Below are 24,138 nucleotides of genomic sequence, written 5' to 3'. Positions count from 1 at the left end.
CATCTCTTTATCAAGAGGGAGAAGGGAGAGGCGAGATCCCCCACTTACCCTTTGAGAGGACACCACAGCCTGGGCTATGAGGTGCAGCCCGGCCCCCCCATCCAAAGACCACTTGTGTTGGCACCTTCAACCTCTCCCACTTACGCTCGTTTCTTTTGAGAATGCATGTTTTTCATGTTGAGAGCAGGCCTTGCGAAGACACGATCAAACAGTCAGCTTCTGCAGCGCAACATGCTGCTCATTGCAAAGGCTGGCGGATCAAAAACAGCCAAGTGTGCAGTGATTCTTTTTAGCTTGTGGTATTTCACCTCTGACGAATAGGACATCAGATGTGTGCTTTCCATGACGTCAGCTGGCCTAGCTCGCCCTGACCAATCCCCTGCCCTCTATGCAATGCTAAATGCCCCACTTGTGTCCTCTTTCAAAGCGCAGGTCGGTGTCTCTACACAAGGTCCCTGTGTAGAAGTGTGTCCTCCAGGGGCCTCTGGAGCCAGTTGTAGGTCACCGGTTAAAGAAACAGTGAGTGAAAGAGGAGGAGGAGCGAGGCAGAGATGTAGCACGAGAAAGGGGACTTTCTATCTCTCTCCTCTCTGACACGGCTTTGGTCAGCGTTGAGGGATTAGTGTGCGAGGCTCCGCCACAGCCTCCTCCTTGGCTTGTTTCCAGATATTATCTTTAAGTGTGAGCTCGGTGCCGGCCTCTCTTTCTCTCTGCTTCCCTTCCCCCTTCCTGTATGAACTCAGCGGTGTGAGTCATCCCAGGCTGCTCGGGGAGTGATTTAATTGCACTCTCTCCTCCCCGTCAAAATGCACGTTTCAGATATGGCTGTCACTGACCCTCTACCATCAAAAAAACACACCAGCAGCCTGTTTATGACCACATTGGTAGGTCCACCTTCAAAGACATCGAAAACAGACAACAAAAACATATAAGAGAAATTTGCCCTTGTGGTCCCTGTTAATGACATGCCAGTATCACTTCTGCTCCTGCAGTGCTTGACCATGATAGCTCATCTTTATTGTTTGTTGAGCAACAGAGTGAGTGTGCACTCAATTTGGAATGCTAGAAACACCCAAAAGCACCAAAGGAGCTTTTATAATCACAGTAAATTTAAAAAAATAGTGATCCACTCAACATTTAAGTCAGAGAACTGTTGTTTTACAGGCTATTTTTTGGATTGAGGACTCAAAAGTAATGCCTACCAATGAAGCCTTGACACAAGCTCATTGAAATATGTTCATAAATCAGGAAGTTTTTATGTTTGCTTCTATTTTAATTCAGTGCAATATGAGATGCTTAATTCCTAATCACGAAATTATTTCAATGAAAATATTTTCCTTAGTCTGCAAGGTCCCAGCACTGACATTTAAATGGAGCATGGGTTATTCAGAAAGCACTCTGTGCATGCTATGTCCCATTCCCCTGCACTTGTAAAGCCGGTCAGTAGGTGGCACTGTTCCTACAGAGGAGCGGCTTATTTGCGGGTGTGTGCTGACTGAGGCTACCTTGGCTGAATGTGATTGAAAAAATAGGCCTGCCTTGACTTTGCTATACCCATCCACATATGAACCCTTGCAGATGAAAGACTTGTTTGTTGTTAATAGGGGAAGTAATTATTGCACCTCTGCAGCAGTCAAATCTCCTTCACAGCAAAGTGATTCAACATTGGCGTTGGCTGCGTGATAGACAGAGCTCAAAAAGAGGGTGAGGAGGCTAAAATGCCACTGTGATTATAACAATTAGAGAGGCTGAGCATAAAGCAAGAGTGTATTGCTCCGGGGTCCGACTGGCTTTTTTCTCTCCCCTGTGATGCTGATAAGTGTCTCAGAGTTGTATAAGCACAGGCGGGGATCAATGGAGAATGCTGACTACCATGGATGTACTCTGGACGGTCTGTGATGGCTGCTAATCCACAATGATTATGCAGTGTACTGTTTGCTCTTGGCCTAGTCTAGACAAACAACACACACGCATTTAAACACACAGGTGCACAGAAGACATCAGCAGCCTTTGATTAACAGTGTTTGATAGGAAGCAGAGTCACTTTTCGTTTCCTAAAAAACACACTCTCAAGTTTTGCTGTAGTTATATCACACCCTCCCACAACAACCTTTTTTAAAAAAAGATTTAACTAACGACTTAACCAAAGCTGTACAGATGTTGTTTCTTCCATCGCAGAGTTTCCGCACACTGAGCCATCGCCAGGAGGCAAAGCCTATAGGAACCCAAACAAAGTCCTAATACTTACCTCCAGATCCCTCCTCTTCTCCCCTCTTGCCTTCATCCCGCGTCACCCGCTCCGTGCTCCCAAGCTGCACAAACAGAGTGGATGTTTCTGAAGCAGTCGCAGCATATATTTAAAAATGCTGCATTGATTTTTTTTTCAAAGATATTCAAATTTGAGTAGGTGTCAGACTGTCACATTTGAACACAGCACACTGAATTAATGCTGTGATTCAGTGAATACTGTATGTTTATACTAGACCTGGGCCAAGTTGTATTTACTCATGCTGTTTATTTGCTATTTTAGACTACCTGGGTTACAAATGGGGTGATGTCTGGCATGCAAGATTGACACAGGGAACGCGTCAGAGCTGAGATGATTGAAAGAGAGATGTCTGATGCATTTTGCTGTATTTTTGTGTAGTTGGCAGCTTACCTGACATCTTCTAACATGAGGTAGAACAGTACAATCACATAGTCAGGGTTTTTCTGAGAGTATTTCTTGAAGTTGACATCACTCACATGCTCCTTTTCCTCTCCTCTAGCTATGATGGAAGTGTTCGTCCCAGAGCAGCCAGTGGTGGCGCTGCACAGCAGGGACGCCATTCTCAACTGCTCCTTCAGCCCCGCTGGTCCCTTCAACCTGTCTGATCTGAGCGTCTTCTGGCAGCTGACAGACACCAAACGCAGTGTGCATGGGTACCAGGAGGGACACAACCAGCTGGCAGACCAAGCAGAAAGGTTTGCCAACCGTACCAGCCTGTTCCCCGCCCAGCTGGGCCTGGGCAACACTTCACTCCTGCTGAGCAGGGTGGTGGTGGCTGACGAAGGCAGCTATACCTGCTTCGTCAGGGTGCAGGACTACGGCAGTGCTGCTCTGCTGCTGCAGGTGGCCGGTGAGTCAAGCTGTGATGTCCATGATACATGTAGAAACAAACAGATGAACACACGCAAGGACACTTATGAGGGTCAGGCTGAAAATAGATTCATACATACACGAAGAGAACTCTGCCAGGGACGGGACTGCAGATTAGCCTCAGTTATACCCCTTTCAGCAGAGCAATTCATATGTTGCTCTGCTTTTCCCAATTTGAAATGAGTTTTTATATATTTGCTGTTTAAAAAACTAAAAAAATAACATTTGTTATTAGAATTAGAATTAGCATATTATTAAATACAATCCATATGTAATTTAATTTATTCATCCAGACACAAAAAGCTACCGTACTCTGATATTTCCCATCAGCCACTGTCATATCTGTCAGTTTGTATTGCTGAAGTTTTTGACTTCTTATAAATAAATGATAAACTAAGTGATGGAGACATTATGAAGAGATGAATTGAAAAGCATGAATTATAATTTGAAGCACTAAATGTGTTTATTTGTTTGGATTATTCTCTTTTAATGTCAAAGAGATTCTCATTTAGGTGCTTTCCCCTTCTCTAGTGAGACAAGACTTAAATATCACATAAATTATTTTGTAGGGATGTCTTGACTCTTAGTCCGTTATACAGCCAGAGCAATTAGAATGCTGAAACGCACATGTCCCATGATGCAACCTAATAGCATGTTTTTAGGCTTCTCTTGCTCATGTCTATGAAACTTCACATCCTCATCTTGTAACCACAGATCATCTCTTCCCCTTCCCAATCTTAAATAACTCTGATGAAATCATTTGGGTTTATTTCCTCAGTCCTTACAAAGAAGCAGTATGCAATTGTTTTTACTCAAACAGACTCACACACACATAGACGGAGTTCAACTGTGTTTTACTGCGAAGTAATTATAACTGTGGCGAGAACTAAACCAAACAAAATAAACGTTTGCGTCGTAATTCCCCTTTATACTTTGAATTGATTGTGTTCAAAGTGATATGACCTCAGCACTTATTCACGCATATACATTAATAGTATGCAATAAACTGTGTTATACAGTTGCCCATGAAGAAGGGGATTTATGATAATTTGCCCTCCCCAGACGTAAACAGGTGATAAACCGTTTTCTCAGGGCTGCTGAGCAGTCTTTTTGGTCAATAAGCGCTGATTGTGGTCTCTGTCATGGTCAATATCTGCTGACTTTGATTATTAGCTGTTGCTACGGTCAATCAGCCACTGCTAACATCTTCTCTGCTGTGCGACTACATAGCCCCCTTCACAGCTGAGAGCCTTTTATTTATTTATAATGATACTGTGTGCCTTTCCGTCCTTCCTTCTCCATTTCTATATCTGTGGTGAGATTGTCGCTGTATTCCCACAGGATGGATGTGCATTAGGCACCGTTAATGAATAACATTTTTTTTCTTCTCCTGGCTGTGGAGAGGGAAAAAACAATGTCTCCCACAGTGACAAATTGGTTCCATTTTATGCATTAGATTTATTGATGCTCTATTTTTAGAGAGAATTTACAGTTAACATTGTAGACTTCCTTCATGCTGTGCTGGAAGAAAATGAAAGGAGCCCTCGGTGGAATTCTCTCTGTCAGTCAAATGGACAGCTGAGGAAGTTAGTGTGTACCACGCTAAATCTGTCTTTGTGTTCAGAGTCCACTGTTCAGAAAGCAGCTCAGACAAACTTATTTCATCTCGCCCTCAGCTCCACCCCATTGTTTGCTGTGCAATGATTGGTTTTGGGAATACAGCAGCATCTCTCCCCGCCACCTCTGTACTCGTGTTTTAGCTCAAGGGATTGGAGAAGCGTGATTCCAGCCGAGGCTGCGGCTCACCCCTCACCTCCACCCCTCCTGCACTCTTTTTCATGCCATGGGCTGAGTCGTCCCAAATCTCCGTGCCTGCCACTTTTCTCCTAGGCCTCCCCACCTCCCGCCTCCAGCACCGACTTGCACCGTATTTCCTCTCTGGGAGTGGCTCAGTGCTCCGACTCTCTGGAGGGAGTTGCGTTTGAGTGTAGAGATGCAGCATCAGGATGTGTCACAGATGCCGTCTGTGTCTGTGGGATCTTAGGCACTGTGTTATGCTAAGCTCCCTAAATATAATTAAGAATTTAATGGGAATCATGTCAAACAGTTCCCAGGGTGACTCTCACTTCAGAGAATCTAACTAAAGCTAGTACGTGTCTGCTGCTCCCTTATCCTCACCCGTCCTTACTCAACCCATACCTTTTTTTTGTTCCCTTATCCCTCCCTCCTCCTTTTACTGTGTATTCTTGCTTTTTTTTTTCAGCACCCTACTCCAAACCTGTCGTGACTTTAGAGCCTGAATCCAATCTGCGGCCAGGTGATGAGGTGGCCCTGACCTGTGTGGCCTATGGTGGATATCCGGAAGCAGACGTGATTTGGCAGGATGGGGGCGGGCGCAACCTGACAGACAACATCACCAATTCTTTGGTGGCCAATGAGGAGGGGTTGTTCACCATGACTAGCGTGCTGAAAGTTATGCTGGAGCCTAACAGCACCTACAGCTGCAAACTGATCAACCCTCTACTGGGTGAGGAAGGGTACGCCTCAGTCACAATCACAGGTGGGTGCTGGTCTTCTTCACTCTCTGTATTATCATGTACTGTGTCTGTCTGTCAACATTAACATCTCAGGTGTGAATAGGGGTGGGAATCGAAAACCTGGTCCGACCTAGAACCGTTTCCAATTGATTAATTCCATCGGAATTGTACACCTCAAATGTTATCGATTCTTCTTAACGATTCTTTTCCCAGCACAACATCACTTCACGTCACATTACTTCACGTCACGTCACGTCACGTCACGTCACGTCACGTCACGTCACGTCACGTCACGTCACGTCACGTCACGTCACGTCACGTCACGTCACGTCACGGACTCAAGCGGCCAAAAATGAGGCTCCGAGAGCGGGTAAAATACCTCCGCGATTCAAAGTATTTTCCTCCAGGCTCGAGGGGCCACGTTCGGACTCACACGGCCGAGAATGAGATCAACCTATTGTTCAGTATGTTCAAGGTGAATATGTTCATGTTCAGTCTTGTGCAGACATAATTTTGGAAAAAATTAAATGGTTCCTTTTGGTGCGGAAGACTGTGTAGAACTACTTTTTTTCCCCTCAAAAAAATATTCAGGAATTGTTAGGAGAATTGATAAGGAATTGGATTGATAAGCAGAATCGACAATGGCATTGACATTGATAAAATCTTATCAATTCCCAACCCCTAGGTGTGATGCAAATGAAACAAGCCTGTATTCAGTGGCTGCTTGCTGTGTTATAATGTCAATAGCTCTGGACACGATTAACTAGTTTGAGGCTATCCTCTCGCATAGCCTCAAACTGTTTGGAGGAGTTAACCTAACATATCTATGATAAACAGCCAACACTATGTTTCCAGCTTAGACTGATCTTGATTCCAGTACTGCACGTAGAGTCTTTCATTAGACTATTGTGTGCTTTTATGAATCAATCTATCAGTCAATTTTCAGCTCAACTTTTGCTTTGTCTTTTTCCAAGTCTCTCCATTTCCGTCTAAGACGAACAGTTAAGCTCCAACGACATAAATGAGAAACAATAAAATGTCCAATCATGCTTCAATAAGCTTTACCCATTATTCAATTAGATCAGTGGGTGATTATTTCCCAGAGGATAGTCAAATAGTTTTTCATCACACTTTTCAAGAAGGCAATACAGTTATAAAAGATTGTGCTGGATTGGGTGATTGGTTTCCAAGCAGCTGTCTGCAGGAAGTGTTTGCCAACCATGAAGTACATTGATATGTTTGCCTTTCTCCAGTTGTTTGATGTAATCTTCAGCTGGGGAGTGTGACCGCACCCACAGTATGTGATAGGGTCTAATGATCTCCTAATGCCACCCCCCCTCCCTGCAAGCCGTGCTGCTGTACTCTATGTGTTAAGTGCAAGGAGAGTGCCGCGTAAGGTGGGCCAAGGCTGGTCTCTAATGGGAGCAGCACTGTGTGAAATGGCTCATAAATAAGTACAGGTGGCCTCAGCCTGCTCTCTGGGCTGGAGCTGTTGCTGGAGCTCGGGCTGTTGAGGCGGAGGTCGAGGCAGAGGTCAGGGAGTGCTGCTCCACTGGGCTGGGAAATGACTGTGCTGTCTGGAAACAGGATGGCCGATTGGCAGGGAAGGCTCGCTGGACGACTGAGGGAGGGTGGCCTTTCTAACAGTTTGGTTGGCCTCTTTCAAAAACAGTACAGATAACCAGTCAGAGGGACCACTGGGGGAGTGGAAAGGTATTAAACACATGGTGAGAATGAAATATGGCTGCAAGGTAGCCGTGTTAAAGTGGTGTGCGGCTGCTTTTTGCCTCTGACCTTTCCTGGATTGATGCAGTGCTCGTGGTTTGGTGGAAATGGATATGATTGTTTTATTACCTTTGATGTCAGTTTATTTGTCTGCTTTATTTTCCCTCCGCAAATGAGATCCTCAATTTGAAAAGGTGTTGAATGAGTCATTCTGAATTGGTAATCAAGATGGTCATGCATTTTTGTGTTTGTCGGGGGAAGCATGTTAATGTGAAACGCTGAAAACAACATTTATTTCTTTTCTGCTCTCACTTTCTTGGAGTTGGAAACCATAAATTGAATCTAATTGAAGCCAAACCTTTTAACTCTACAATTTGTTCCCCTGATGTCGACACGATTTACAAACATCATTTCTGGTATTGCCAGTCACTTGTGTACAATGCCCAGGTGAGGAGAAACTTTCTCTGACTCCAAACTTTTAAAGCTTATTTATTTCTTTGTGTCTCCGAAAAACAAAACTAGATACTTTTGTCTTCAAGCTTTTTCTAAGGACCAGTTCGGTAGTAACTGACAAAGTTATGCAGCCTCAGGGACGAGGCATTTTCAGATTAAGATAATACGTGTTTAGACAATACTGATGTTTAAGCACACCTGGATGCTACTTAATGTGATTCCAGTCTGGCTGTCAGGATTCAGGGATCATTTATTCATCATTATTCATCTAAGAGTTGAATAATGAAATTCAAGCTGTAGTCTCTTTTATGCTGTAGCAAAACAAAAGCAAGTTTTATTTATTATGGAGTAAGGAGTCGCACAGCCTGGGGAAAGACGCGTCTCTCTGTTGTCTGTTGTTATGGCAGACAGGAGCAGTGTGAGCATGTTGGCAGGTTTTATAAAAGAAATATAGACAAATATGGTGGCGAAGTGTGGTTTTTTATGTTCAGGAACACACTTCAGTCGTGCAAACAAAAGCAGCAATGAGTTCTGACATTGAACTAATGTGGCCCTGGATCTACTCTCCATACTGTAAGCCTCATCTGGATAGTTCTTTTTGAAGGCTGCGTAGCTCTAATGCAGAGTATTGAGATGAAATATGTGAACCTCTCTGATATGAAAGTAAGGGTACCTTCCTCCTTGGTGACGTGAATATTAAATATACTTTCCTTTAGAAATGGACAAATCCCACAAAGATCGTAACACTGGAAGGATTGAATTCAATGTTAGAGCCTTTTTTAAGCTTTGATTTCCACCTGGAGTGTAATGATTGTGCGATTCTACTAATATCTAAAAAAAGGACTCAGTCCTAACAGACCAAGTGAAAGAAAGCACCCAAGAGCGAGACAGACTGAAAGGTCTGGCTGAGGAGCGACGGAATTATTGAAGTGTGATGAAGCAAAGAGCGAACAAGAAGCTGCAAAATAAAGTGGGAAAAAAGGCCTTAATTAAAAAGTGGTGATCATGACTTAAAGCTATCGGGTGACATGAATAAGAGCTGTTTCTCTGTTGGATTGCCAGCACAGCTTGATGATGGCCAAAGTTGTTAGCAAACACAGAGAAGATTTACAGTATTTTGTGCTCCGCCATACAAGAGGGCTTGTTTGAAATGAAAATATATTTGCATTTGTTTACAACAGCTGGTGTGTGCTTAACAGCTTCTGTAATTAATTTTGACCCGACAGAACTCCTCTGCCGGAGTAGCAGAGTGTGGAGTGTGCGAGCTCCAGTTGATATAGTAAATGCACTTGCTCGCTGTATACACATACAAATATAGCCCCAGCACAAACCACACAGTGGTAGTGAAGAATCCTATTATAAGAATGGGTGAAATCTGCTTCAAATTCTAAATGGACTTTGAGAGCGATAAAAAAACAGAATAAGAAATGGAAGAGGGGGAACGAGGGAGTGATGGGGGGGGGGGGTAGAGAGTGAACAAGCATGCTAAAATTTCACACTCTCCCCAATCGCTGATTGAAAAATTGCAACAGTAATACAAATCTCCCCCAGGCAGAACAGGAGTTTGACAAGGTTAATTTTGAGAAAATGAACCCTTTACCCACACTGAGCAGACCACTATGCGGGCCGGCATGAGCTACACTTTGAGAGTCTGTGTTAAGTCATCCGTGCTAATCTTGCCTCTTTTATAGTCACCACCAATTTAGCTAGCTCACCACAAACGCGGGGACTGTCAATAACATATGCACATGGCAAATGCACACTATTAGCGGGCATCTCAGAGACGGTTAAACCCTGTGGAGCAATGGTCAGTTTTTAAGCCTGGCTCTGGAATACCGAGTGTTTTTGTGTTGCTGGGATATTGATAGATTTTTCTGAGTGCAGCAAGGCTTAGTTGGGGAGACCCAGAGGAACAGCTGGTATTAATGAACAGTCGAATGATGGAAAGGAGCAGCTTCAGTCCTCAAATGAACCGTGGCTTGTCTGCTTGCCTGGCCAGCTTGCTTGTGTACCACCCCCTGCCTCCCCTCCTCTGATATCCCACCCCTCCTCCACCTGTTCTGATGGCTTACAATGAGGCTCACTTACTCTAACACTCCCAGCCTTTACGGACACTTTTGCTAATCACAAAGAAACATGTATCTTGAAATTATAAGGGATCAAAAATCTGTTTTTTACTTATCCTCTTTTAAATATGTGGTATTATCTGTGTATCCTGTTGACTGGGTGCTGTGTGAATGCTGCAGTGTGTTGTCTCATGGCTGGGTTTCAGGGCCTGTCACCGAACACCCCCTCCAGCACCACCCCCACTCCGTCTGCTAGCTCTCCCGATGAGGATGGCGCCATTTCCCCGGTATCACTCTGCTGGCACAGCATTTACAGTGAACAGTGCGAGGATGGAGATATATAGAGCGGGAAAAGGGAGGAGACAGAGAGATGAGGCCAGGAGATAGAGAGATGGGGGGTTATGGAGACAGGGTGAGGAGGGGGCGAGAAGCGGGTGACAGAAAGCAAGATGGAGATGAAAACGTTTGCTGAGCTCAGAGTTGTGGCGCTACGGCCTGACAGGGAGGAGATGGACCCACTGACGGGGAGGGAGATCACCCAACAAGTCGCTGCAGACTTTTTGCTGAATTTTGCTATCTCTCTGGCAACAGATTGGCTCAGTGGTTAGCAATGTTGCTTCACAAAAAGAGCATCCCAGAATTTCTTCCCAGTCTCAGTCCTCCCTGTGTGGCCTTGGCTTGCTTACGCCTGTTACTGTGGGATTCCCTCCTCCCTTTCTTACTCTGTTGCTTCCTTTTTTAAGACATGCAAGTGTGTGTATGTAATAGAAAGCGCAAGTCTCCTAGTGTTCATGTTTTTTCATCAATATTTTGTGTCCAAGGAGAAAAATATTGCCTTGATGTTTTCGATGAATTTCATTATTTTGCTTCCTAAAAATCTCTGAATTCAACTTAATATCGAGCTGTTACAGTCAGGCACTTGACCCTCAGATAAAACAGCCTCAGTTAATTGTCTGAAATAGAAGCCAACTGTGCAGGAATCTTTTCAGAATAAATACCGTTTCAATACAAAAACAATCACTCAATCAATTTTGCTAATGACCCTGCTGATGATAAACTACTGAGACTACAGGTCTCTGTAATGCTATATTTTCACATTGGTCATCACCAAAACTAGATCAGAACTTCAAAGTATGAATATCATCCATTAGTTTTTCAACTGCAAATATAAAGCCTGGACTGTAGTATACTAACTGCAGCCAAGACCATGCTTCCTTCCTAATAAGAGTATTTGGTGGAAAGGGAGCAGACAAACTGCGTATTCCAGATAACTGGAAGTAACCATTCTTCTCACCGCTGCATTGATCAGCCCAGAGAAACAGCATCAAAACCCTGCTATGGATCCACTGGCTAATAAATAAATAAATAAATGTATGTATAATCCCTTCAGGGTGAGACTAGACCTCAAAGCTTTGTGTCATGGTGCTGCTCACCCTGCCACAACTTTCCCCCTCATTACCTAGCTGACAACTAAAATAATAAGCAAATGTACAAAAAATATTGATTGAAATATGAATTTATACAGTCCTTTTATAACTCATATTTGACTAACATTTCCAATGAAGGTATTGTTGGACAAGTTGAACAGGTCGTCTATAGAAATGTTTTTATAGAAAATGATGTCTTCATTCAGCTCTTTCTCAGAGCTTTGCAGTTCACACACCTTTAAACGCCAATATGCAAATATCAAATATTTTAACAGTGTTGCTATTATCGTTATAACTTATGCCTGGACTGCAGGATGGGATCTTGCTCCACTTTTCCCTATCAGACATTGTTGGAGTTCAGTAGCTCTTCAATCTGCTCTCACATCTGTGCCTGCTAACTGTCATTATTTCCTGACACCCAAGATCAGCCAGAGACTAAGGGACATTTTGGAAGTGTCAACAGGCAGTGGTTGAGGTCAGCTTAACATGGATTGATTTGATGTGTGTGATCAGGTTGTTCCTGGTGTCACTTTTGCTATCTAGAACTAATTACCATCAAACATCCCCACCCCAACAGTCTGAAATAAATAAAATAGCTGTAAAGGCTAAACATTACAAACTTTAATTCTACTAGACATGCAAAGGACATTTTAAATGCCCAACTTTCCAATTAAAATGTGTTATTTTTTTTCAGCCAGCTTCAAGTGGAAAGCACAATTATAGGAGTTATGTTTTAAACTCATCTGGAGTCCAATGAGGAGATATGATCCAAATGGATCAATCAATGTTTACCTCTGCTGTCACACATGTTGCATAAACATCTCTGTGTCTCTTAGAATATCAAATAGCTTTTTAGCCAACAGTGTTGAACCCTCATGAAGCCCACCACTGTCGCTCCTATAATTCCCCCATGGATCTACAAGGATTGCCCTCCTCAATCTTCATTAAAAGCATAGCGCTGGAATAGACATAGGATGGATACGTTCCCAGAGAATTACATAGCACTTGTCTCCCATGTCTTCTGAACCTCATTTTGAACATTTCCTCAGGTTTCTGTCAGCTCTGGTTTCCTTCAGACCTTTCACATTCCTCCAGAGAGTCTTTTCCAGGCTGACTTATTTGACTCCTGCTGCAACATTGCTTTTGCAGGGCGCATTTCTCCAAGGAGATTGCTTGTTACTGTATGATTGTGAAGCATGTGCATGCTAAACCAACCTTCACTGAGCAAATCAAGGTTAAAAAACATCTTTAATTGCTATATAAACATTGACCTTTACTGTGAAGATGGAAGCTCAGAAGGAGTCTAATGGCAGGCGTGCTGCGTGAGAGCATTCAGCTATTCATTACTGTTCTTTTTCTTCATTAGATATGTGCCAGCTTTCCTCTTGCCCCTTTTTCCTCACTATGTTATTATGTCTTCAGAGTTTGATCCTGACATTGCGTTGCTATCTAAATAGCTACCTGCCATGCTCACTTGAACCTTAAAGAACTCACTCCTTGCCTCCAAGAGGTACCTTAGAGACTGTTCTCTCTTAATATGTTTATATACTACATTCCCAGGAAAGTATGAAAATATCATTTAGCAGTTTGAAGCACTTTTGTGTCTTTTATTGGAGTAAAAGCTTTGCTTTGCTATCACTGCCAATGGGCTAAAAGAAAGATATGTTTCAAAGACTTCTCAGTAGAAACACTGTTTTGGTAAAATTCAGTGCTTTTGATTAGTCGTGAAATATCTTCCAAACATGTCTGCTCCTTGCTCTGGTATGATCTTCTTTCAAAAGCTCTATCAGTCAACTTTTGGGTAATATGTTGCTCAAAGTCGTGTTTTTGCTATATATAAAAAATCCCTGTGCTGCTTCTTGTTCTCTACTGAACAAGGACTAATTTAAATGCAATTAACAGAGCCTTTGGAGAAGCAGAAAACAGCAGTATAAATGAATCTCTTGTCAGTAGAGCAGCAAGCAGGCAACTTTCCCGACGGAGCACTGTATTAATTAGTGTCCAGTGCACAAATAGGCCTTCTTTCTCTTGCTGAATACATGCTCTGTCTTATCAGGAAGCCGGCCAGGGAAAACAACCAAATAGACAGATGAAGTAATGTAGGCAATCTCGAATAAATTTAGGTAGGCAGCAGTGGCACCATTGTAAGCACATTAATTCCTATCAGGATTATTAACTTGGGCCACTTGCTGCAGTCAGTGCTCAGAGATGTTTAAACGTCCTCTTCTGGGCCTCCAGTGTGGGGAATTTTATCCCTGTATTATGGCTCGGTCAATGTTATTTGTCATGCCCCCAGTCTTACTGTAAGGGACTCTGGGGATTGTTGGGTTGGATTCTTATGAGGGCTGTTTCTGGTCTGTTTGGAGCAGTACAATCAGAACGACAAAATGAGCTCCTCTCTTTGTGCAGGGATTTATTTTCCCTTCCTGCCATATTGGCTTTTAAGCATCAGAGCTTTATTGCACTGGTTGGGTGTCAAAATGCTTCTTTGCCACAATTAAAAGCCACATAGCTATAGTATTTCTTCCTAAGCAATGAGTGCTTAGCTTCTGTGCCAGCACCAGCCTTTGCCAGAGTTATCACTGTTATGAATACACTAGTTATTGTGATCACAGTATCTCAGAAATGCAAACAGACAACCATCCAGAACTGGTTACATTTGGTGGTCAAAGTTTTTTGCCATCACAAGTTTAAACAAATGTCTGAGAGGAAAGAGGATTTATTGATTGATTTTTAATTAAAATAACAAGATGAACTTCACTTTGACATCTTAGAGAAACACTTTGAAGGCCAATATTTTTGTCTCAATACTGTTAACATGATATCTCTTGAGATAGTCAAACAGTCACTTGGGAATGCTTGTGTATTCCCAAATCTTGTGAACATGATATTTCTGCAATTCCAGCAAGGTATTTATACCATACTATAAGGTAATATACATCTGATTTATTTTCAATGAATTATCCATGGAAGAGAACAATGACTTACAGTATATGATCTCCCCTTGCTCCACCCCTCAAAAACTATTACATCAGCTGTTACTTGTAGGGACAACTGATAATCACATGCTGTCCTGAAAAAAAACAAGATAAATAGATGTTCTTTGGGATGATGTCCATCCTGTAAATTGTTAAAGTGTGACCCCTGTTTTTGCATGTAGGCTTATTAATTAAGGGATAATGTATGGTTAGCAGGTAGTTATGGGGAATAGAACCCTGACAGGGTGAGAGAAGACCCCAAACCTGATGCTTAAACTGTCCTCATTCAGCTCTCCTTCTTCTCTGAGCTTCTCTGAGGCAAAAGTCACAATTTTTAACACTGCTGCTATTATCACCACCGCTTATTGTTTAAGTTTATTTTTAGGGACCGGTAACCTAAAGTTTCTCCCACCTGCTCCGCTTCTATTGCTAATATTTCTGGACAGGATCCAATATGAAAACGTCTGTAGCCTGCCAACTTAGCATGCTAACCGAACATTTTAGCCACATGAGTTTGATGCGAACGGAAACTAACGGTTTTGCCTCACCTTACTGTCTGTGGTGTCAACAAGCAGTAGAAAAATGTGCCAGAACTCTTTTCCGCAGATTGATTTGACATGACGTGTGATCAGTTTACATCTGGCGGTGCTCATGTTAGTGAAAGCTAATAACTGTTGTCAAGGGGTTGTCAATGGGTTTTGACCAATCAGAATCAAGCATTTTACACAGCCAGGAGATCAGTAAGAGATCCGGGTAATAATACACTTCTAACTTATGTAGCTGCAAGGCTTTGATGTAAGTCTTCTGTTCAGCAGAAACGGTGTATGTACATTGCTCAGTGAAAAAAAAGGATTTTCTGGAGAGAATTTAAACAAGCACGAGTAGAATATATTAAAAATGTATTGTTGTAGTAGAAATGTAAGGGTTGTTTTGGTTTCAGTCACATGCAGAATCTTTAAGCTCATCCCTATCTTCTTCATGACCACACATACGATCAGTATCAGTGTCTACTTTTGCTCCAACACCATTATGCAGTGGTAGTATGCTCCCGCCTGCTGCCAGCCTCTTGCAAACAGCACTCTGACATCTTTATGCCCGTCCCCGGCCTGGCGGAAACCTGTTTCTCTCTGTCCTCCCTCGCTTTCCTTTTCAGGACACTGTATTTACGATGGCAGTAAATGCACAAAAGCCCCTCTTTTGTTATTGATCGGGTTCATTTTGATTTGGACTCACAGCGAGGACTATCAGTGGGACCGGTGGGGCCCTGCAGTGTACATTTCACACAGCTCCTGCTAAATCCTGTAAGAGGGATTGGTTTCGGGAGGTCTGGCATCAGTCTTGGCTTCATGATATGAAATCATATTAGTTTCAGCTTTTTCAGAGTCACTGGGAGAATAGCCACTAACAAAATGGCTGGGCACACCTTCAAAGTTTGGTTATTTAGTTATTCAGCCCGTTCATTTGATGTTTAAACTCTGCACCTGATAACACCCTGAATTATTGTCCTGCAAAGGGTGTTTGCAACCTCAGTAAATTGCTTTGTTCTGTGCATGCAAACAGTCCAAATTAGTGGCTGGCTACACACAAAGAGCATTGTCTAGCAACATAATGTGTTTTCAATTAGGAGGCGTTGAGAGATTTAGCTTATTCTCAGGATAGGTAGCGCTTTTCTTCGATAGCTCTAGAGACCAGTAATTGATTACAAAGTGTGAAATGGAAGTTAAGAACTGAGTGTGTGGCTGTGTCCCAGAGGAGACCAGTTTTAAGCAGGCAGGGTGCTCAACTCACTCACCTTCCACTGTACTGACAGCTTGTCTTGAAGACACGTCAGCACCCACTGACTCACTGTGTGATAAGAAACGCACCTTTTACAGAGCCCTTTATTTCAACCCGAGTGTCGAATATCACAGTAATGACTATGATTAAGCCTCGCTGTGGCCGTGCTCCTTATGATACCAGTTTGAATGGACATCAGCCTGCGATGACTCACAACCCCTTCAGGATGCATTAATATCTTCCCACTGGCTAGAACTCTAAACCAACGCCTGTCACCCCCGAGCCTGACAACTTGCAGCTCATTACAGACAAACTGTCCACTAGGAAACAAACTATATTATAATATTGTCAACCGTGTTTAATTTCATCACTTGCCCTACTCCAGTGTCTTGCCGCAGTAAGCAACACTCTCTGTCAACAGCAGACAGACGGCTCGGTGACCCACACTGCAAGGCTCTGTCATATCTATAATGTATCTATCTCCATGCTCTCAGCCACTTACGCTACCAGATGAAGACTGATGTCGCTTATAATGCGCGGTCATTTTCCTGATGTGGCTGTTAGAGGGGGTTAAGCGCTCCAAACAGGGTTAAACTGCGAGGAGTGCGTCCGAGTGCTGCGGCTGTTTTGTGGAATCAAGGAACTCGGCTCAAACAAGCCGAAGAATCTTTTTTCGGGGTTTAAAATTCTGACTGATTTAACAGGTTTGCTCATGAATTTAATATGAGTTAGAAGGGATAGTTTAATTTTTTAGGAAATGTGCTTTCTTAGCTTTCTAGTGATGTGTGGGATGAGAAGATGACTCGCTCTAATAAATACACAATAAGGGCACAACCAGCAGATGGTTAGCCTAGCCCTAGCAGAAAGGCGAAAACCAGAGTCTTCCTTTTCTGAATACAGCCCTCCCTAGTGAGTGATATTATCAAATATATATATTTTTATATCAACTACTGATGCTACCAAACCATAGACTGTATAAATAATGGAAGTAGTATCCGTGACATCACCCATCTGTTCCTGAGCGCCGTTTAGAAGCCAATCGACGGCCATATTGGAAATGCGAGATAGTTTGACGTAAAGGGGCGGAGTTTGAGCCTCCTAGCCAACAGCTATGTGTTCCCGTCCAGGAGTCATGTCAGTCATGTCCTTATTTGGGCAAAAAATCGTAATCTTAATATCTTCTGAACCATCGCGCTAGAAAAAATTCACCCCTGTACAGTGTGTTCTGCATGGGCTTCATAGTTTGAGACCAGAGGTTGCTGCTTGTACCAAACATATTAAATCAAGCCACTTGTGTTTCAATTCCAGGAGCTCTACCTCCGTTTCAGATGTACTAAAGTTTTCTTCCACTTGTACTCCAGTGTGCAATCTGCTAAGACTCTAATTTGCACATCCTCGATGTCACTCTACCTCTCTTTTTAATCATGTGTGCACACAGCACTGCTTTCCCCAGCCCTTAAATGGACGTTGGAAGGGTGTTTCCCTGTGCTAATTAAAAAAAATATGGCACAAGCCTCAGAACTTACAAGGACATTACATTCATCAATTTAAGAAAACATGTGCGAACAAATCTGCTAATTAAGGACAGCTTCATGAATCAGATTTTTCTTAAAAAACTTTCTTATTACAACAAATCTCAGAAAAACTAAAGAGGATGTTAGTGAACGAGGCCCAATGGGAGCACAAGTACATTAAAACAACCAATGAGCAAAAGGCAGTTGAATGAGTGTTTTGCCACCTAGGGAGGAGAAAAAAACTAATGAGCTGGTTTTCTGTAGTGTCAAAATCTCTTCAGTTTGTCATAAATAGTATCAATGTGTATGTCTAGTGAGAAATAGAATATGTTGAAGCATCATGTTTAGCTTTGTTAACAGTAAGAGAGTCTTGTCATGTAAAACGCAGTTAGAACAACATGTCTGAATCCAATAAATTACACAAAGACGTGTATAACACCTTCAGTGCACTGTGTTGTAACCTTTCAATAAGAAGGGGCAGTTGTCAGTTTTATACCCTATTTTGGAGTCCCACAAATTGAATTTGTTGTTGCAGGTTCTGATAGATTTGGCAGGCAGGGCACTGATGCCCTTGGATTTCAATATGTCACTGCGTCTCAGTTCAGCCACGTCACATAATGTGATGACATTGTTGGCGCGATGATGTAACTGGTTATAGGTTTGAATTATGTGCTGCTTCAGCAGAGTGATGCCTTACATCCAGAGATGAAAGTAAGTGTGTCCTGTTTTGTATTGTGTACCACAAGAAGAATTAGTGCCGGTACTCCAAAGCAGGGGAAGAAGCTGTCAAGGTTACAGAGTAAAATAGGATTCAACTTGTAATCCTGTACATTGTAAATTTGCCATTGATTTACAAGAAAGTAGTGAATTATGATTCTCCCTGTATTTTCCTGTTATTCATCATACATTTTGAAGCAAAGGGCAGAGAGATACAAACACGACAGTATAGTGTGCAAAATATGATGATAAAGAGAGAAAGGGTAGGAGGGCAGATTTTTTCACATTTGCTTCAAGGTCTTCCTGTCAGTTGGGGCTAAAGAGGTCCATTGTATAACTCAAAAAAGAAGAATACAGAGTGTCAGTGACTAATTGCTGGGAGAAGTTATGAACACCCATTCTGTTATCCAACATAATGTGCAATTAAGCCGGGTAAAGACTACGCGTTCAACACATTTGCTGTCACATATAGTAATTGACTCACATATTCTCCTCTCATTGATTCAAAGCAGCTTGAAGAGTGACTTTTGTAAAAGTGGGCTAACCTGCAACTATTACCAAGCCCTGCTTCAACTACAGGGGCTAACTATAGGTTTTTTAAACAATCTGTTCGAAGATCAGCAACTATAACTCCATGCATTTGTTGTTCTGTTGGAAGAAAATCTATGACTCCTCTATGTGAAAAAGTCAGCTTTCATGCTGGCTTAACATGCATGTTGTTTAAAGCAGTAGCCTGGATCACACACTCAAACTTGGGGACACCAACAAACTCAGTCACAGAGCAGCTCAATAAGGGGTTTAAAGGGTTAATGCTTTGTTCAAGGACAACTTAACAACAGCCTGCAGCCCTGTGGATTGCTACCTGTTGTGTATTTGAAAACAATCTCAGGGTTATCTTCCTTCCCCATGTATTTCCCTCCTTTTTAAGTCTTTTTCTGGATTCATATTCACAATGCCAACAGCCAAAAGCAGGAAAAAGCATTTATTGCAAAGAAGAAAAAAAAGTTATTTTGATTTGTTCATAAGTTAGTTTTATTTTCTTAATTTGGTTCTATATTTAAAGTAGATCAGTGTCCGTTTTAAGGCTGTTAATTAGATTTAAATTCCGGATCATGATTTTGGCCCACCCACAGTGTTATTAAAATGTGTGCTGGCCCATAGGAAACTTTGTGGGTAGGTGGTTGTTGATTGCAAATAGTATTTCAAGAAATTCTTAACTCTCTGTAATTTAAGGTTATGTATTATGTTCTTTATGTATACTCTCCAGCAGATGTTAGTCTCAAACAACATTAATCTCCTCAACTAGCTTCCCTACAGCTCTCCACAAACACACTCAACTGGCACCTCTCCCTTTTCTTTCCCTGTATTTGTCAGCTGGGTTGACATGGTCAGTTCATCAGCAGTTTATTTAGGTCATCTAAATAAAACAACTTGTTGTTTAAAAAGTTTTGTTTTCAATTTTTTTTTGTTGGCGATGAAGAATAAGTTAACAGTCCAAATCTAAGCGTGTAGAAACTAATCCACAGCAAAACCAGCTGAGAGAAGGAGGATCAGGTGTGTGTTAGTAAAGCAGAGGTACACAGCGAGAATGGAGAGTGACGTGCATAAACACCGACCGCATGGTTAAACGTGAGCGACATATTGGTCTGTATCTTAAAAAAAGTTCAAAGTTATTAGTCAAAGTCTTCCTGTTTTAAAGATGAAGGCAAAAAGATTGACAGGTAACATCTGTTACAATATTCTGATGGTTAACTTTTAAATGTCACGCTGAGAAACTAAACTATTACAAGTAAAAGTCTTGTGTTTGACTATATTATCATCAAAAGTCAAAGCTCTTATAAGATTTAAGCTTTGATTATATTTGGAGAACTATCAAATCAAACATTTGGTGCCAGTGTGGGCCCATTGACTGTATAAAATATGGACGTAGTATCCGTGACGTCACACATCTGTTCCTGAGAGCTGTTTTGAAGCAAATTGACGGCGGCAGCCATATTGGTAATGCGGAACTCAACTAGGCAGAGTGTGACGTAGTGTGAGCCTCTTAGCCAATGGCTGTGTGTTCCAGACCGGGAGTCACGTCAGTCATGTCCTTATTTGGGCAAAACTCGTAATCTTAATATCTTCTTAACTGTCGTGTTAGAAAAAAATTCACCCCCCGTACAGTGTGTGCCGATAGAGAGATTAGCGTTGTAGGGCCAAGCCGTTTTTTGAACCAGGCTGTAAACATGTTTATTAATGCTGCAAAGATCGTCTTTTTCCCATTCATTTCTATGTGGTTTCCGGTGTTTCTGCTGCCAGCTTCAAGCGGATTTTCAATGTATTGCAGTTTATAACACTTCCGCATTGGCTTCATCGTTTGAGACCGGAGTTTGCCGCTTGTGTGGGCCATATTATATTAGGGCAGATTTATTTTTATATTTCATAAATTATAGTAAACAATTGTCCTTAAAACTAATAAATAATCATGAGCAATATTCAGGATTTAATATTGATTCAAATATTTTTAGAATTTTTGATTGCTTTTGTATTTATCTGGCATTGTTTCAAGCCCTCATTTCTGATATTTTACAAGAGAAGGAGAGAATTATCATCCTTATATGTGCAAGAGCTACTCTATAGTCATAATAGTTATAAAACATTGGTCCTCAAGTGGTATCCTTGTGAGGCATTGGTATTGCCTCCGACTCCTCTCCCAGCCAGAGGCTGAGCATTTTTCTCAGCCTAAATAACTTAGCTTCACACAAGTTGTGAGACTGTGATTAGCAGTATTCCTGTGGGAGGGAGATTTACAGAGTCATTTTTTTCAGTCTGTCCGAGATATCATATTTTAAAAGCGCTGCAAGAAGACAAAGCATATTTAAGCAATAAGCCATGAGAAGCTGTACTTGACAGTGATTTTGGAACAGCTTAGAGGCATTGTTAGGAACTCTTCTGAAAAATCTGTCAAAGCACAACCCTGAGAAGCTTTATACTGTTGCAATAAAAGAAGAACGTAAATGTGCCATAAATGTTTCAATTTAAAGTTATATCTGTTATACATGATGCTACTTCTCCTTTGTGAGTTGTCTTTTGAGGTTGTGAGGTATTTTACAAGAACAGACTCAATGAAAAAGTGAGAGGGGGGATGTTTTTTTGTGGTTTGAACCTGATGTTTAACTGGATTTTTCTATGAAGAACTACCTGTATTGATATAGCTTCATCTGTTAGAGACATTCAAATATATTAAAATATCTGCTTCAGTCATTCTATATCAAAATGGATCACAGTGTTAGCAGACTGCAGTCATTTATGAGTAGGCAATGAGTTGTGCTTAAAAGATAACATGGGACATTGCCATGTTAAGTTCTCCCAGTGTTGTATGTGATAAAGACACTAATTCGACTTTAAAAGTTGAAGATAAATACAATGAAGGATTAGACATTGGCCTTGTATGATCCATATAAATGATTCACTTTTTTTTGTCTTAATGCGCTATGCCTCCTCCTGACCTGCTCGGCCTGAGTCGAGTGCTGCTTTAAGGCTATTCATCTGTCTCTCCTGAAGCCACTGAAGACTGTAGTGGAGGAAAATGAGCAATGCTGTTTTATAACGACAGCCCTAGGCAAAGACATACAGAGTCATGTCTTTTAAAAAAATCTGTCATTATATATTCTCCCAGTAATACAGCAGAGGGAGAAGCATACTAAGAACTTACACTCTTTGAAGAGGTCCAGGCTGTTCTTTAATGTTTCGGATAAAAGTTTCATTTCTCCGTGATGCAGGGTTTAGCTTGTGTTCTGTCACTTTGTATTCAGAGATGCAATCATGTAAGCACCAACTGTTCCTCTGGTTTTGGCTTTGTTTCTTCAAAAACAAACATTAATGTTTTTAATCTGACGGAATCAACAGTGACTTTTAAAAGTTTGGCAAGAGATGGGCAGTCATATAAAAAGACTGAGTTTCCACGAGCCATAGAGGGTTCCCAGCAATCTAAAGAGAGAAAGCGAAAAGGCCAAAGGGAATAGCTTGTTGTGTTTCTGACTTAAATGAAGGCTTGAATTGACAGCTCAATAAGTGCCATGTTAAAGTTCATATCCTGGATGATATTTCTCACCCACTTCATACTTTACTGATGTAACACAGGAGTTGTTTCAGCAATACTGTAGGTGTGCACTTCACAGGCTGAGCTTAGAGTTTCAACCTGCACTTTGTTCCTGGTGCAATGAGCCATTGAAATGAGCACAATGAAAATGTGGCTCATCTGCTGTGTCAGTGCGCTTTCTAGTAGTACAGGAGCTAATATCTATTTGCTGTTTGTTTTCATGTGTCAGTGAAGTATTGTGAGTGTAATGAGCCTTGTAAATGTGTTCACCTTTGCACTTGATCATTTACATATAGTCACTTCACTTGCTTGCACCTTGAGTACTCGCTAATCAAATGAAGCTACAAGCAGGGTTGAAGTCTTGTTGAAGTTAAACCAATCAATGTTTTTATGGTGACAATTACATAAATATATGTACGCCGAAGAAAGCGTCTACCTACTTATAATTGGCACCTGACTGCTCAGCTAAGCTTTATCGTGCGTTTTAGCATCTTTCATCTCTTTGTTTTGATTTGGCAGTCCACAATGTACAAGGTTCAAGGTTTCTTTATTATCCCCGGGGGGCAATTTGCCTTTCAGTCAGCGGTGACACAAACAAACAAAACAGTACAACACCAACATCAAAACATTCAAAACGGTAACAACAACAACAACAGTAACAACTGGATACAACAGTTATGCGGCATTGTTAAGCAGACTAGCTGCTGTCGGTACAAAAGAGTTCCTCTTCCTATTCGTCCTGCTATTCGGCATCGCGAATCTTCGGCCTGAGGGAAGACGGCGAAATTCAAGAAAAAGGGGATGGTATGGGTCAGCCACGATGGACCAGGCCTTGCTGAGGGTCCTGGCTCGGTGGAGGCTTGACATGTCAGGCAGGGGTGTGCCCGCAACACTGCTGCATATCTTGACTATGGCCTGCAGTCTATTTTTGTTTTTTAGACTCGTTGACCCATACCAAGACACCATTGAAAAGGTTAATCATGGATTTACCATTGTGTATTGAAAATAGTTGCCTGCTTTCGCTGCTGAAAACGTCAAAGTATGCTACTAAGCAGGCTGACAAATTAAGCAACTAAAAGGTAAGCACAGGAGCGTTTAAAAGCATAAGAGCAAGATGTTTTTTTTAGGGAGTTGATTGACACCAATGTAAAACAAAAACGAGATTGAGCTTAAATTTGTTCTGAACTCTTTATCTTGTTTGTATGTCATTTTTATGTTTACACCATATTTCAAAGCTCAAAGCAACAGGGAATTTAATTATACTGTTTTAAGAGGAACCAAATGTTGCTCAGGTGGATAATTAAGTTTGGGTTTGTTTCACAGGATCAATGCCTACACTTTATTTTAAACGGCTCTTTAGTCTATTGATACCTATTTGTCCTTGTCTCTCTGCTCTTAGCTCCTCCGCTCGACATAATCAACCAGCCAGTTAGTGAGTTTTGGCACAGATAGCTGTCACTAGTGATTCTGGTTTGCACATCCTCAGCATCTCACGGGCAACTCTTGTTATAAAACGAATTAAAGATTTATACAACGCATTGTTGTAAACCAAGAATTGCGCCCAAGTTCCGCCTGCAATGTGAAGATGGCCTTGTGAAGTAAGGAACAACCCCCCCCCCCCAAAAAAAAATGGAGAGGAAAATCAATAGTCCACTCTGCCTCCAACATCTTAATGCCACTCTCAGTGGAGAGGGATGTGTGGAAGTGATGGAGTCTCTGTCA

General features: G+C 41.8%; 1 protein-coding gene across 2 annotated transcripts in view; it reads left to right on the top strand.

The window, feature by feature from the left end:
* cd276 (CD276 molecule) overlaps nucleotides 1-24,138 on the top strand; it is a 90,891-nt gene that overhangs the window by 20,472 nt on the left and 46,281 nt on the right. For both annotated transcript variants that reach the window (XR_004630744.1, XM_034679974.1), the window contains exons 3-4: nucleotides 2,769-3,119; nucleotides 5,403-5,699. Coding sequence is in view for 1 of the 2 variants with exons in the window: in XM_034679974.1 (XP_034535865.1) it covers nucleotides 2,769-3,119; nucleotides 5,403-5,699 (648 nt within the window). In the remaining variant the exon portion in view is untranslated. The remainder of the gene's footprint in view (nucleotides 1-2,768; nucleotides 3,120-5,402; nucleotides 5,700-24,138) is intronic.

Source organism: Notolabrus celidotus, chromosome 3, assembly GCF_009762535.1.
Source record: "Notolabrus celidotus isolate fNotCel1 chromosome 3, fNotCel1.pri, whole genome shotgun sequence".
NCBI classification, from domain to species: domain Eukaryota; kingdom Metazoa; phylum Chordata; class Actinopteri; order Labriformes; family Labridae; genus Notolabrus; species Notolabrus celidotus.
This window is presented reverse-complemented; position numbering and strand designations above follow the sequence as displayed.